Source organism: Marmota marmota, unplaced genomic scaffold, assembly GCF_001458135.2.
Source record: "Marmota marmota marmota unplaced genomic scaffold, marMar, whole genome shotgun sequence".
Classification (NCBI taxonomy): Eukaryota; Metazoa; Chordata; class Mammalia; order Rodentia; family Sciuridae; genus Marmota; species Marmota marmota.
The window spans coordinates 217,841-233,281 of record NW_026000137.1 but is presented as its reverse complement, the minus strand read 5'-3'; the positions used below and the strand labels follow the sequence as shown (position 1 = coordinate 233,281).

The 15,441-nt window shown below is 36.0% G+C and overlaps 1 protein-coding gene across 16 annotated transcripts in view; it reads right to left on the bottom strand.

Annotated features, from left to right (window-relative positions):
* Lmbr1 (limb development membrane protein 1) overlaps window positions 1–15,441 on the bottom strand; it is a 125,513-nt gene that overhangs the window by 52,420 nt on the left and 57,652 nt on the right. For 13 of the 16 annotated variants that reach the window (XM_048785407.1, XM_048785412.1, XM_048785416.1 and 10 more), the window contains 4 exons: window positions 13,928–14,054; window positions 13,388–13,456; window positions 12,501–12,565; window positions 8,137–8,209 (listed from right to left, as the gene is read on the bottom strand). In XM_048785407.1, the coding sequence (XP_048641364.1) occupies window positions 8,137–8,209; window positions 12,501–12,565; window positions 13,388–13,456; window positions 13,928–14,054 (334 nt within the window). The remainder of the gene's footprint in view (window positions 1–8,136; window positions 8,210–12,500; window positions 12,566–13,387; window positions 13,457–13,927; window positions 14,055–15,441) is intronic. The other 3 variants (XM_048785417.1, XM_048785418.1, XM_048785419.1) reach the window with 1 other exon arrangement.

The window sequence follows — 15,441 nt, the reverse complement described above, 5'->3', positions numbered from 1 at the left end:
ACCAGCACAGTATTCAAGGCCTTACCACCTTTATTACATGGTGATATACCAATATCTAAGTTTAAAAAGCAAGCTTTTGTGGGACAGAATATTTCATTAAAAATGACCAGAAGAAAATGATAGCTAGTGTGAGAAATTATGACATAGTACAAATACATACTAGATGATTATATGAATTTAAGTTGTACTAAAAAATAAAAATATCCTGAAAAACTGTATTACCATTACTTTATTTCAAAATGAACCTAAAATGTCCAATGTCAACACTGTCTAGTCAATAAGCTGAATTGGTAGACAAAACCTGTTTAGACAAGTCGTGAAAAATAGAAAGGGATTCTCCAAGAAAACCACAAAGCAGCTCATTTAAGGTCAATTTAACGGTATTATTCTGTTTTTCTTCCAGCCCCGACATAAGATTTCACTACCTCAAAGGAAATTGTAAGAGTATCTATTTGCATTCCCCCCAGGTGATTGGCAGTTCAACACCAATTAGTTCAAAATTACAGTGTTACTAGCATGCAATAAAAACAACACCTTTCATCTTTCTTACATAGGTAAGAATACCTTCAGAGCCAATAACTTTGATCAAATAAGTATTTTTGATCCTGCCCCACCCGTCTCTTTGGATTCAGGAAAACTAATAGCTAAAGGCAACTTTTCCCAGCTTTATTCTTAAGTTGAAAAACTAGTGTGGTATTAAAAATATCTTGCTTCCAAGATAACAGAATTTCCTAAAGTCCAGCATTTCTTCAATAACTAAACTTCCTTATGTCTTTTCTTTACACACAAGACAGACTAAATACATAAGACAACCTTCATACATTAAAGAGCAGATGCTAATTATTTAATTTAAAATATTCAATGTATTTTTAAAACAAATTTATATTCTCAAATGAACATGTAAACAATTTGAATAATTTAATGCAATACAATTTTCTCCCTAAACTAAGCTCAGTGTCCTAAACTTAGTCTCATAATGAATGTTATTTGAAATAGAGACCTCCAGTACACATTCTTCTTACATTTGACTTTTTAACATAACCAAAAATAGTTTGCTTAGAATATCTTATCCAAGTAACTCTTTTAAGAATTTGATCATATTTACAACTTTAAATATGACCAAACTGATCTCTATCCTTAAGAATGGGAGGTCACTCAAGTAGTGTTAATTATTTCCAATCACTTAGGCAAACAACTTTGCTGTTAAAGTCCAAGGTTCCTAATAATTCATATAGCAAACAGCCTCCATCTCCCTAACATCTTCCTGTGTACCACAGGCCCAACATTGACTGAGCCAACCCCTGAAAGCATGCAAAAACTGAAACCTCCTGTCCAAATATCTCATGTCCATTTTGCATGAACTAAAGTTATTGCAATCCACAAAGGAGAGAGAGAGCCCATACACCAAAACTTTTCCTATGGCTATTTCATTCAGAATTCTGGTATTTGTTAAAGTAATAGTTTCTATTTATTTTATGACACTTCTTATTATTTATGATACTTTTTATGGTGTAGATGGACACAACACAATGCCATCTACAATTATGTGGTGCTGAGGATCGAACCCGGGTCCCGCCCGTGCTAGGCGAGCACTCTAGCACTGAGCCATAAAAAGTAATGTAAGATTTCTGATACCCAACAGAATTGTGAAAATGCAAATATACTTTCACTATTAATGACTGCAAGCATGATGGAAATTATTAAGCAGTAAACTTTAAGAATGTTATTTAGTGTTATACACAATTAAAATAGTGGTTTGGCTTTTTTCTACTTCAAATATAAGCTTGATAGAGCTTAAACTATATAAGATGTTAAGACCATTCTTAATGGTAGATTCACATATGCTACCATTAGGAACAGCACCTCCATGTACACTGTGGTTGTGCATAATAAATCCATCTTCTGTTACCTAAGTTTGGATTATTTTTACAGTATGACTTCTTTCTCTAAATTTCATAGAAAATGATACTTAATGCATTATTCTAATTTGTTATTACAAAACATTCCTCCTCTACTCATATTGGAATAGTTTATATCTATTAGCTTATATCTTTACAGTTACCTCATTTTCTCTCGCAACAAATAATTTGTTTGGACCACATTTTAACGTCATGAAACTGATTAAAGGGCCCAAGAGGCTGAGTAAGTTATATAGCAAGCATCTATCACTGTTTCAGCCCCTGTACAGAAATGATTTCTGCAGGCATCTGATCGCTTCCAGGATGTCTGACTTCATCCAGGCATTTTTCACAATGGTCCAAAGTTTGAGAATGTCAAGACAGTCTCCCTTCAGTGATATATAGAAATATATATAAATTTCTTAGAATGACCACTGCCAAAACCTAGAAGAATGCCCAAAAAAAGCCAAGATGAAAGTAATGCAGAAGACATAGAATAAAATCTAAGAAAACTTTTCTTTTTGTAATATTTATTTTTTAGGTGTAGATGGACACAACACAATGCCTTTATTTTTATGTGGTGCTGAGGATCGAACCCGAGTCCCGCCCGTGCTAGGCGAGCGCTCGACCGCTGAGCCACAATCCCAGCCCCAAAGAAAACTTTTCGTATAAAGTGTTACATGAAAGACATCAGATAAGCAAAGACCAAATTGCACACCGACCTGCCTGTGATAGCAGGAAATGCCTCTGATGGGATGCGTGACCCTAAAGCAGACACAGACCCCATTCTAAGCCCTGGCACCTTCATATGCCCCCTGAAAATTCAAACTAGGCTATAAACAGGAAGACTGGAGGACTGACGACAGTGAGAGCATCTGAGGGGTCACCAAGTTTCAGGAAAAGCTGCACAGCACATGACTTGCTCTTTCTAACCCTATACATTTCAGAATACAAGGGCATTGAAACCCAGAACTCAGCAAAAATGAAACAACCACCTCTGCCATACTCTTTAAGAATAAAGAATATAAGCTTCAATGGAAAAGGCTTCTTAAAAAGATTAGAATCAAGTAGGAAAGTAATTGCTACAAAAATGATATACTAACTTTTTATCATGATGATGAAAATAGTATCTAACAAAATTGAACCAAATTATTAAGTTCAAAGGCTACAATATTTTTAAATAAATTACATTAAAAGGATTGTGGAGGTTTTGAACTTAAACAACAAAAAATAATTTCTATTCATTATGGTACTTCTAAAGTTACCCAGTACACCCATAGGCTATACACACACGAAAGCTAATTATTTCAATTAATGCTGTTGCATTACCTAAACATTTAAACATGTTAATGATATATGTATCCTCTTAACACTGGGAAGGAATTACAGAAGATTTTCTACTACAATTACTGTAATGGGACTTGCTGTTGAGCTCCTGCTCAGGGGTCATGGAGTAGAAATGGTTCTTGATTGCTCATGTTCCATGGATACAAGAGGGAAACCACCTTATTTCTGTTATAGCGCATATGGTTCTCCTGCCCCCTCAACCTTGGTGTGTCTGTTGCAGTCCCACTCTGGGCCTTCCTAATATTCTCCAGGAGATTTTGTTTTTTACTCTCTCACCAAATTTTACTTCCCCCACCTTCTTCACTTCTATGGTAAAATGATACTCTCCATCCTGGGCATTTTCCATTTAAAGGAAATGGAGGGGGAAGGGTAAGGAAAAGCTGTTAGGGGAAGTGGCATGTTGGGTTTCCACACTGAAGAATGATAGGAAACAGAGTACCAGAGGAAGTGAGCTGGAATAGCAGGTGGTAGCACGATTCCTGAATGTAGGAAATGTGAGAACTTGAGTTACTGCTGAAGGCCAGGACCAAGTCATGTCACAGGCAGACAAAGCTTCACAAAAGAGAGGGCAAGGCATTTCCCAGAGTGCTGTAAACGTCATGAGCAGGACACCAAAATCACCATGGACACGACATGCACGGAATCCAAGAGTGCTCAGGTATATGGAGCTAAAAAGTCCAAAGAGGGCAGAAATGGCCTGGAAGGAAAGGGGGTGACAGAAACAGGTCACGGTCTGAGAGCATAAGATTCCAAGGTTTGGAAAGCAGCAAGGAAGACAAAAGGGCACATACCAAACCCCAGGAGTAAAGGGAGAGATTTGGGAAAGAAGACAGCCAACTCACAAAGTGGTCAGGGAGATTGATGGTGCTAGGGAGAGCCATATTTCTCTGAGGAAGAAGAAGGTTGAGGATCCAGGGTTTCATTAACAGGTTAACACTCAGTGTCAAATGGCACAAGCAGAAAGCTTCAGGTGCCAGGGGAAAGTGGAACATCAGATCAGAAACGTGATGTACACAGGGGCAACAGTCCTGAAGGCAAGAATTCTGCCTCTATGTTCTGGGCTCTTGATACTGACCACCTGTGATAGAAGGGCAGCGAGAAAAACATGCCCATCAGCCCTGAGTCTCAAGGCGGAAAGGAGGGGAGATGTGTGCTGAGGGACAGAGAGGGTGGGAGTCTTTCCAGATCACAGAAGTTCTACAGACATCTCTTCACCCCCTCCATGCTGATGGGGACACAAGGCAGGGGCTATCTTAGCCAAAGGGGTACAACTGTAGAGCCAAAGGAGTGAGGCTTTGTGTTACCTTCCTGCTCACGAACACACAGAACTACTCCCCCACATCTTTTTCTTAAGTGTCGATGCACTAGAATAAGTCTTTATATGTTCTTATCCCTTTTCTTCCTTCTTCAGTCAACTGGTCTATGATCTTGAGACTTGGAGTCTTAATTCATCTGCACTACATTTGACCCTTAAAAGATATGCAGTAAACAAAAAGGAGGAGGCAGTAGAGAGTGGTAACAAGGATGGCTTCTTTAGTATACTGATAAACACCGCAATAGTGCAAGACTTTGCTTTACTGACACACTTTATGGAAATGACAATATTAACAGGAACAAAGCCTCTTAAACAAAGCTTTGAACCTATAGCACCCTCCATGTTATGAAAATCTATTCTTGCTTTTTTCTCTATACATCAATATATTAAGAACAATATATTAACAACACTGGAGAAGACATAGTTAAGACATAGTTAAGCATTCCATCTTACAGCTATACTGATATTTTTTAAATGAGGCATGAAAATTCAACTCCAATAACACAGTAACTGCTACTCAAGCCTTACTACCTTAAAAAAAAAAAATAGTAGCAGGATTCCTACTACTCCCTTGATATTGTTTAAATGTCATAATTTTTTCAAGGAACTGTAAAACTGAACTGAAGGAACCACACAGATGTCCCAGAGATTCCTATGATGTGCATCATGCGTCCCATCCCTCTCAGTATGCCATTGACAAACACCATCCTGAATTCTATGATACATCAGCACTCATACTTTGTATTTTAAAGTCTTTTTACTTTCGTTATTCTACAATTATCTTCAATGGCAATAAAAAATAGAGACTTCTATTTTAGAATTTAAAATATAAAGTAACTTACAACAAAATATATTTGAAATGATACTAGGTCAAATAAAATACACGAGGATGGTTTATCCTACCAACCTATCTCTGTACTTTCTTTAAAAATAGCAAATTATGAAAATCTGTTCTTGCTTTTTTCTCTACACATATTGATCAATATATTCTACAGAATCTTGCAGTTTTTTTTTTTTTTTTTTTTTTTTTTTTTGGTGTGTGTGGTGCTGGGAATCTCGAACCCAGGGCCTTGTGCATGTGAGACAAGTGCTCTACCAGTTGACCTATATCCCCAGCCCCAGAATCTTGGAATTCTTTTTTTTTTCTTTTTAATTTTTTTGTAGTTGTAGATGGACAGAAGCCTTTGTTTATTTTTATGTGGTGCCAAGGATCAAACCCAGTGCCTCATATATGCTAGGCAAACGCGCTGCCTCTGAGTTACAGCCCCAGCCTTGGAAGATTATGAATCTTGCAATTCTTAATCCCTGTTAGTCAAAACATCAATTTTGCCACAGAATCATTTATGTATAATAATCAGTAACCATTTAGCCTATTATCTCCCACCTGAAATAGTCCACAGTGGCTAACCAGCAGTAAAAAGCAAAATCATAACCTCTTCAGCACATCATCAAAGAGCTTTGTCAAAAAGGTCTTTAAAGATGCCCCACTAGGCTAGCCAGAGCACTCAGTGTCCTGACCTCTGTTACCCTCTCTACCCCAGACCATCCCCTCTGCCTTCTCCATGCTACTGGGATCTCGCTCTTACTTTGATGTGGCTGCATTTTGTATTATGGTTAGCTTTCTAGCCAGTGTTTTCCTTTTAATTTCTTTGGATATAGTGAACCACTTTTGAGTTGAGGCGTCAAAGGATTGAGGGATTCTGAAGGAACCCTTCCCTACCACGCAATAGGAAAGTGAGAATAGGCTTCATTTTTTATTTTTTGTCTTGATAAGACTTAATTCAAATTCTTTCATTCATGGAATACTATGTTTTACCCTTTCTTATCTAAGACAGAAATAACACACACTACAGGCTGAAACATGTCTGTATACTGCAGGAGGTAGTCTGACATCTTGCTAGAAAGCTAACCATAATATAAAATGAAGCCACATCAAAATAAGTGACTCAGGCTTGTTTACTACATAATAGCATGATCATCTAAAGAAGACAAATTTATTTCAATATTCACTTTAATAAAATTTTATAAACTTTTATAAAGCTGATGCTGTTGACTTAAGTTTGTAATTCTGAAATTAAGTAAGTTTAAATTTTAAAATAACTTTAATACAGTTAGAAAAATAAAAGACACATGGAGTTCTAGTCTTTGACACAATTTATCTGTACCAAATAAATAACTTAAGTTGATGAATTAATTTTCCTATTTGTAGTTAAGAAAATGTGTGTGTGTGTGTGTGTGTGTGTGTGTACACACTCTAAGGTTTTAATTTAGTAATAGAAACTGGGCAGTCTGAATGAAGATTCAAGTAAAGAAAGCTGATGAAATTATTTCAAAGGACAAGTTATTGGAAATACATAAAAATGAATTAAAAAAATCTTCGCATTTTAACAAGAACCACAGAAAAGCCCCAATTTATATCTAGAGAGTCTTGTGTGGGATGCTTAATTGTTTTCTAAAAAGAGCACATTTTAAGAGGAAAACATAAATAATCCTAACATAATGCTAGTAATAAATAAAACAAAACATATAATCCAAACTGAATCATCAAGGAGTCTTCAAACCGAGCTTATCACATACATTTTCCAGGACTGAGAAACTGTTGAACACTGACAGAGACAGTTCAACTTTCCAACAAGATTTATTTTATTTTTTGATTCACTAATCTCTCTACCATATTTAGATATATTTCTCATATAGATAGATAGATAGATAGATAGATAGATAGTTGTTGATAGACCTTTATTTATTTATATGTGGTGCTGAGAATCAAACCCAGTGCCTCACACAGGCCAGGCAAGTGCTCCACCACTGAGCCACAGCCACAGCCCCTAGATATATTTCTTATTTCTCAATATTTCATTGTAAAAATAACTTTCTGTTCTATACCTACTCTTAAATTATGATTCTGAAACATAATTAGATATTAATCTGATCTTGGTGGAGAAAGGGTGGTTTTTCAACTTTTTAAAAAAATGCTACATAAGAGGAAAGTACAGGGTGAAAAATCACTCAGGTAAAATTAAAAGAAATTTACCTAAACTATGTCATTTCTCTGTTAAACTATCATTACACTTTTCTTCACTGGAAACCAAAAACAATACATAATTTGAAATGAAATTTTAGAATCTTTAATGTGCCTACTTAGTTACCAACTGATAGCCAACAGTATTCCTCAAGACAACAGAGTTCATAAGTAAAACTTTTGAGAGTCACGTTTGGCACCTTTGTGTCCAAGAAATATGCTACTCTTTATCTTAAAGATCTCAGCAGAATGGAAATGAAGTAGGGACATTACAGTCACTAATGCTGCATACAGACCAAACCACCTCTGCACTTGCAAATCACCTGAAGAGCTGGTGGTAGAAGGCTGCTGGCCCCCCCAGTGGCCACTTTCTCTAGAGGCCAGCTGTGCTCATCACAATGTATCTACATCCAACTCTTGGCAGATCCCCTTCACCTGGAAGTCCCTTTGTTACTCTTAAGCCTATAAGAGGTTTGTATTTCTTTCTTTTAATTATCTGTTATTTTTTAATTAAACAGTTGTTACACTGGTCTAAATATGTAATATACATGTACCATTTAGCCGTCTCTGGAGTGCTTCTTCTTCTAGGGTAATTATATAAATTTGCTCATCCAGGTCTTCAAGAATCTAAATTTAAAGACAAAACTATTCAATTATATAACATTACAAAGTTCTTGTTTATTGACTATTTAAGCTACTTGGTCTATTATTTCAGATAATATATTCACTCAAATAACTAAGAACCCAAAATAAAATATCCAAACTATTTTATTTATAAACTAAGCATGTTTTATAGATGTTGTATTTATTTTCTACAATTTAGTGTATAAATAAACACATCAAAACTTTATTCTCACAAAATCTACATTCATATAAATTGGATATTGTTAAAGTTTAAACTAAAAACATCTGCAGTTTTCTCAATGGCAAACAAATGTATGAATTTTAAAGAGTCAAAAAGCTAAATATAGCAAATATGTCTTCATGCCAAAGCTGTTATTTTAGAGCCGGAAGGAATGATCATCTAGTCCAACATTTGTCCTCCCATTTATATTTACTGACAGAATTTCTAGTTCAAGGAGTCTATAAACTACATCAGTAACATGCAGAACCTTCCATTTATGTCATGTCTATACACTAAAAACACTCCATGAATATTGAACACTGATGATATCAAAATCAGCTGACTTAGTATTGGGAATAATATTAGCAAATTATATTTTTATATTGTGTACATAGCAAGTATGAATATGTAACAAATCCCACCATTATGTACAACTATAATACACCAAAAAAATGTAGAAAAAATATAAAAATAAAGTCAATATTTTTTATCATCTCATTTGGACATGACCATTGCCAATATGTGCATATATAGAAATATACTGATCCTGTTAATCTATACAATGTTAATAATTATAATCTTTTAAAAATATAAGTTGAGACCAAAACAAACAAATCATCCAACAGACAGAACCCTAGAGAAATGGGTGTTTTTACATATAAGCCACTCACTATGAAGCCATACAATAGTAAGAAAAGAACCTCACTCGTCAATTACCGATTGTATGGAATATTACCTGCACTGTCTTAAAAACTGACAAAACCTAATGCTTCCAGTTCTGCCTTTGCTAACATAACCATCCTTCTATGAAAGGGGAAAACATGAAAGAAACCCAGAGCTGGTATCAATGTTCTCTATCATTCAAACTCAAAACTACTTACTCAATCATGAGGGGTTGGTGAACAAAGTGCAATAGTGGAAACTGTGTGCCCTTTCAGCTGCCTAATATGATATTCCTAAATCACTCAATCCCTATCACATCTGGAATTTTAATAGTTTATGTTATATTTATGTAAAGCAATCCAAAAATCCCCAGTCTTTCAATAAGTACTTATGGTCCTAGAACTAAGCTAATCAGTGGGTGGACATACCATTTCTTCCCCCAGGAAGCCTAAACCTGAAGGGGGCAACAAATAAATAATTAGGATGAATTAATGATGAATAAATAAGTAATGATAATGAATGACTGTCCTATGAGGGATAAGGAATGGGAAGAAGGGGAGGAGTCTTCTCCAGATAACCAACAGTGAGGCCTATCCAGGGAGACAATACTTAACCTGAGACAAGTGGCACATGCCAGAAGGTGTGATGGTCCTAAGGGAGCAACAGAGTGGCCCTCTGACAGAACCAGTTGGATAACAAATCAGAGGTGCCTACACAAGTGGACAGGGGTATACCTGTATGGATCATGATCGGAAGGCTCTCTCCTATCAAAGCGTTTCATCACTTTCTACTGTTTCGATTAGAACTGACCACTTCTGCTTGTTTTACTTGCAAATTACTGAATGTTACCTACCATCACAGGTGCTGAATGAGTGACAGCATTAGCAGGACAGAGGTTCATATGTCAAGTGCCCATGAGCATCATACCCTTGATTTCTACAATACCATAAAAACACTCCCACTATCACCATTTTATACTCCAAAAAACCAATAGCTTCCCAAGAAATGCTCTCTGCCTTCAAAGCCTTTGCTCTACTATGAACTAATGAGGGCTTAAATATGGGTCAGACATAGTCTTTGACCTCAAATGGTAGAAGAGGTCAAATGAATTCAAAAAGTAATTATAGGATTAAAATCAATGTCAAAAGCGAGACTTAAATAAAATGTTCTGAAAGGTTGGAGAAAGAAAGATTACTGCCAGTTAGGGAGAAGAAAGTCTTGGCCAGTGTGGCTGATGGCTGGAGCACATCACCCAGTGACCTGAACTGACAAGAGGAAGACAGGCCTTTCAACAAAGGAAACCATACAAGAAACACAGAGGAGGAGAGGTCCACTCTGCAGGAAAGCAGCAATGTTACTCTGGAGCTCAAGGAAGAACAGAACAGTGCTCCAAAATGGACTCTGAAGCCAGCCTCTGGGTTCAAACCTACTCCATCACAGTTCTGTGACCTAGGACATGCCATCTCCCTGAACTGAAGTTAGTTCAGCCATAAAATAACACCACCTAACTCATGGGTTTCTCATTTATAATACCACCTAACTCATGGTTTAATCATCAGGAGGCAATGAAATTTTGTGTCCGATACAGTGCTTATCACTACAGGTTGTATAACCAACCACTGTTATTATGTGTTAGGAGTAAGAAAGAGGCAAATATAAATACGGCTTTGAGGAGGTCATTAATAAGAGATAGGTTTGGGAGAAAAATTAGCCTGAGGAGGGGAGACAAATAAGGAGTTTGGTTCTACATGCTGAGCTTGCAGCTCCATGAGGTACTGGATAGCATTTGAGGTGCTAAAGGCTATTTCCAATGTCTTCTCATTAGAATCAGACATTTAGAGGTGAGGTCAGAGTGGCAGGGGTGGTCCAGAGCACCCAGAAGAGCATTAGCAGAACTTCAGAACACCAGAGGACCTTAGGCCTCTTTCTATAGGAAGCAGGGAGAAACTATAGGAATGCAGTGTCACAAAGCCTCTCTAAGATTTGATAGCATGTGTGCTGTGGGTGTGCATACATTTATGGAGCAAATATAAAGTTAGACTTTATTTTTAAAAGAAGATATGATGAGATTATAATTTTCAAAATTAAATAAGCATTTACTAAATGATTATCTACTACAACATTTCCTCAGGGTTTTCCTTTAATGAATCACCGTGATAGGGGTGACAAACCCATAACTAAAATAACATAGTATTAGTCAGTTAAAAAGGTGAACGTGAGAAGTGCAGAGGAAGGAGTTTGATTCTCGGCCTAGAGCAGAAAAACGAGGTCCAGAACCAGGCAGAGCATGCGGCTGATGCTGGAGTAGGTAAGAGGGACAAAGGCATGACTGGAGGGGTGCGGCACAGAGCCATGCGGGAGCTAGAGAAAGACTGCAGAGGGGTAGGAGAGGTCAATCAGAATGGGCTAGGAAAACCTGACAGCATGAAGGAGTTAGAGTTGAATCTGTCAGCAATGATGATCCAGTGAAAATAACTTAAGTGGCAAATTCCTAATTACAGCCAAGAAACTATTTTCTCATTATTAAATATCTGACAAAATAGTTAAAGATAAAAGAAACTTAAGAATAGGTCATCAGAATTACTATCAATTCAAAATCATTTTTAAGGGCCTTAAGGCCCTTATTTATTTATTGTCTTTTGAGTCACATATTTCATTTTCTTCCAATTTTTTATTGGTTCTTTTTAATTATAAATAGCATTAGGGTTCATTTTGACATAATTATAAAAGCATGGAATATAATTTGTTCTAATTCAATCCCCAGTACTTCTCCTTTCCCTCCCCTCCTCCCTCCTCCTGCTCCCTTCTCTGTACTCTACTGATCTTTCTGCTATTGAAAATCATTTTTCAATGAATATAGAGAGCTGGGCAATCCCTGCAACATGGGAGGTTGAGGCAGGAGGAATACAGGTTAGATGCCGGCCTCAGCAACTTGGAGATACACTCTCTCAAAATAAAAAGCTCTGGGGAATGTAGTTCAGTGGTAGAGTGCCTCTGGACTGAATCCCCAGTACCACCAAAAAGAAATAAATAAAAGAATAGCAAAGTATAATTCAATTATAATATATAATGTGCAAATTTTCAAAAGCATTCTGCTTTATAAATCAAAACATGCAGTTAATTTTCAAACAATAGAATTGTTTGATATAAAGCAATGAATATCTGTAAATATCTGCAAAATTTTCTCTTAAAATTGCCTAGCCAAATTTTTACCAAAGTGCCTATAATTAGTACTTTTAAAGCAAAAACAAATATGGTTTCTAAACATAAAAAAAGATTTTAAAAAATGTAAATTTAAGTGATAAACCTACAAAAATACTCTATTTCTAAAGGCTAATTCACAATCTAAAAGAAGTTCAAATGTAAACATATTTAATTAACAAGCCAAATAATTTTTAATGGAATACTTACTGCTGGCTTCACTAGCAACTGGCCCATTACTGTGAACATGCGGGAAAGGCCAACTGGTGTACACACTGCAGAAATGAAAAGACCACCAACAGAGAGATATATACTTTAGAGCTCAGAAAGATAAAGCACAGAAAAATAAAACAACTCAAATAGCATTGTTTTAAGTAAATTCTCGACTCCAACAGATTCCCCCAGTTCTCTGTCAGAAGGTTCTTGCATTTCACCCATGAAGAGGCTAGAGGGGCAGTGTGAGGGGCGGGCAGCGTGACATCTGATGAAAGGTAGTTAAGGCGAGAGAAGGTTCAGGACACTTAAGATTCTAACAGTGGGATGACAATAAGTACTTTTGTTTAAAATAAATTGTATAAAACCAAGCAAAGACCAGATTAAATTTCATGTACTGGTAGAAGTGAGAACCTGAAAAGAATATTTAATAGTGACAACTATAGTCCTAAGTCCTTTGAAATACATTTAACAGCTAATCCCTAAGATAGGATGTGATGCCTCAAGTAAAACAAAACAAGTTTTGAAATAAAAATCACAAAATTCATCACATATTGGCCTACCATTTCCATTTACAAATAGACTCTGGTGCTTTGAATGGGTTGGGGTGGGGTACTGGACATGTGAACAGGAAGCGAGCAAGACAGAGTATAAGAATGTGTGTCGGGGGGTGTCCCTCTCTCTTTTTCCAATCCAGCAGAAAGGCTTTCCTCAGAGAATAAAAAAAGCATATTATTATTTCAAGACTTCAGTTTATCGAATTTATCTTGAATAATTAAAAATTCTCCAAGTTGTTAAGGAATCTCACCAGGAAGCTTTCTCATAATTTCCCAGAATACAAAACAACTACTCTCCTATCAATATCAGGTCAGAAAAATACTTACAGAGAAGTAACAAACATCCCATCAATGATATACAGGAATATAAATAGGGTAAGTAGAACTCCCAGAGGTCTATAAAAAATGTAAATAACTTTAATAAGTTCAAAATACTGCACATTAAGATGTTTTATCTTAATATAGGCTGACTATATTTAAAGTATAATAAACATTGTAATTGCTTATTTGAGTGTACTAAACCATATAATTTCTAAACTGTATGAATAAAAAAATATAAAATAGAAGGATAGAAAATAACCCTTTTGCAAAACCTGTTTGGAGGAAGGAAAAAAAAAAAGAGCCTCTCTAAAATTTTAAGAACAGAAACCAATTAATTAAAAATAAAAGGCTTCTTACTCATCCTGTATATATAAAACAAACGTACATTCATTTCTTAAATACATCTAAAGTCTTCTTAATTCTGTAAATCAACATCAAGGGTGAACTATATAAAGAATTATTTAAAATGTTATTAAAGTCATATGTAATTATATCCCAAACTATGGTCTCCATTATAGAAACTGATTAACACAAGCAAATCCGCACCATATAAAGATTCCATGCTTGCAGCATCGTTGTCAATCAGTGCTGAAGCCACCCACACTATCCCAAGAATCAGTAATGCCAGCAGCAGCAGCATGACCAGAGTTTCCAAGATGCGGGCTCGTATCCCCTGAAAATGTGTGAGAGAGATGATTTTAATATTTTATTTCATTTCATAAACAATTAGGCTTCGGTCCATATAAAAGCCTATATAATCCTTTGGGAGGAAAGGAAATACTTTTATTAGATTTATTTATATATTTATGAAATTTACCTTGTTAATTTACATAATGTTTATTACATCTAAATTTATTTAAATTTTTATTTATTAAAAAAATATAAAATGCTTAGTTTATAATGAATAGACTGAGTTTTCAAAATTATAGTAAATACTATCAAGCTTGGAGTAAACTACAAAAAAAAATTATGAAAACACTTTATGGAACCATTTTGAATAATTACTTTCCTAACACTTTTCACAAAGAAAATAATTTATGAATTTCTGCCTATGATTCTAATCAAGGGGCTCCAAGGCAGTTGTTGCAGCAGAGGGCCAGTCTGGGGAACACAGCTTGGTGGGAGCATGGTGCACCAACTCCCATGGCAAGAACCCACACAGCAGCTCGTGGCCTCCGGAGCCCTCTAGCGTGCAGCTGCAGAACTACTTGCTGCAATCCAACACCACAAACTCCAAGGGTACTATGGCAACTGCACATACTTCCCTTCTCATATTTGATAGAATTTGTGTTAATTCACAAGGCTGGAATATAATAATCATTAGGTACATTTTCAAATGTAAAATAAATTCTGACCTAGGGACCAAACCAGAGGCCAAACTTTTAAACTTGAAAACAAGACAAACACAGAAACTTCTTTATACTCCTGCAAAGTCACCAAATAATTGTTTCTGTACCTAAACTTAAAGATGTATATTATTGTTTTATACCTATAACATCTAACACAACAAAATTATAAGTATATATGTGTTTCTCAATAAATCATGTCATCTTTCACTCCATATTATAAGTTAAATAAAGACCTAAAACATACATTCATTTCAATTTTGTCCTAAATATTCTTTTCTATTATCTCAATAGAAATAGGATGCACTTAAATCACAGCACCCTAGTTACACAAATTCAATATAGAGAGGAAATGTCTTAAAGCCATGGAGACTTAGTCCAAGGCCTGCGTGAGAACCTGAGGCGAGTGGCTTTCTCTTGCCAACCCCTCAACAGTATCATAGCCTTGCCACAGGGTTGCCCTTGGCAGACTTGAAACACTACATGGGATGTGAACTCCAGCTCACCCGAAGTGCACACATTAAGGAAGGCTGGAGAGCCAGGACCAACCAGGTCTGCGTCTTAATACATGAGCTCTAACACCAAGCAGCTATTGTTCACCTGAGAAGAAACTGAAAAAGTCATAAACTGCTACAGCCAAACATAATGGCCATCCACAGTATTTCTTTACTGGAGAAGCTTTTAAATCTCCACTTCACAACTTCATACACCAAA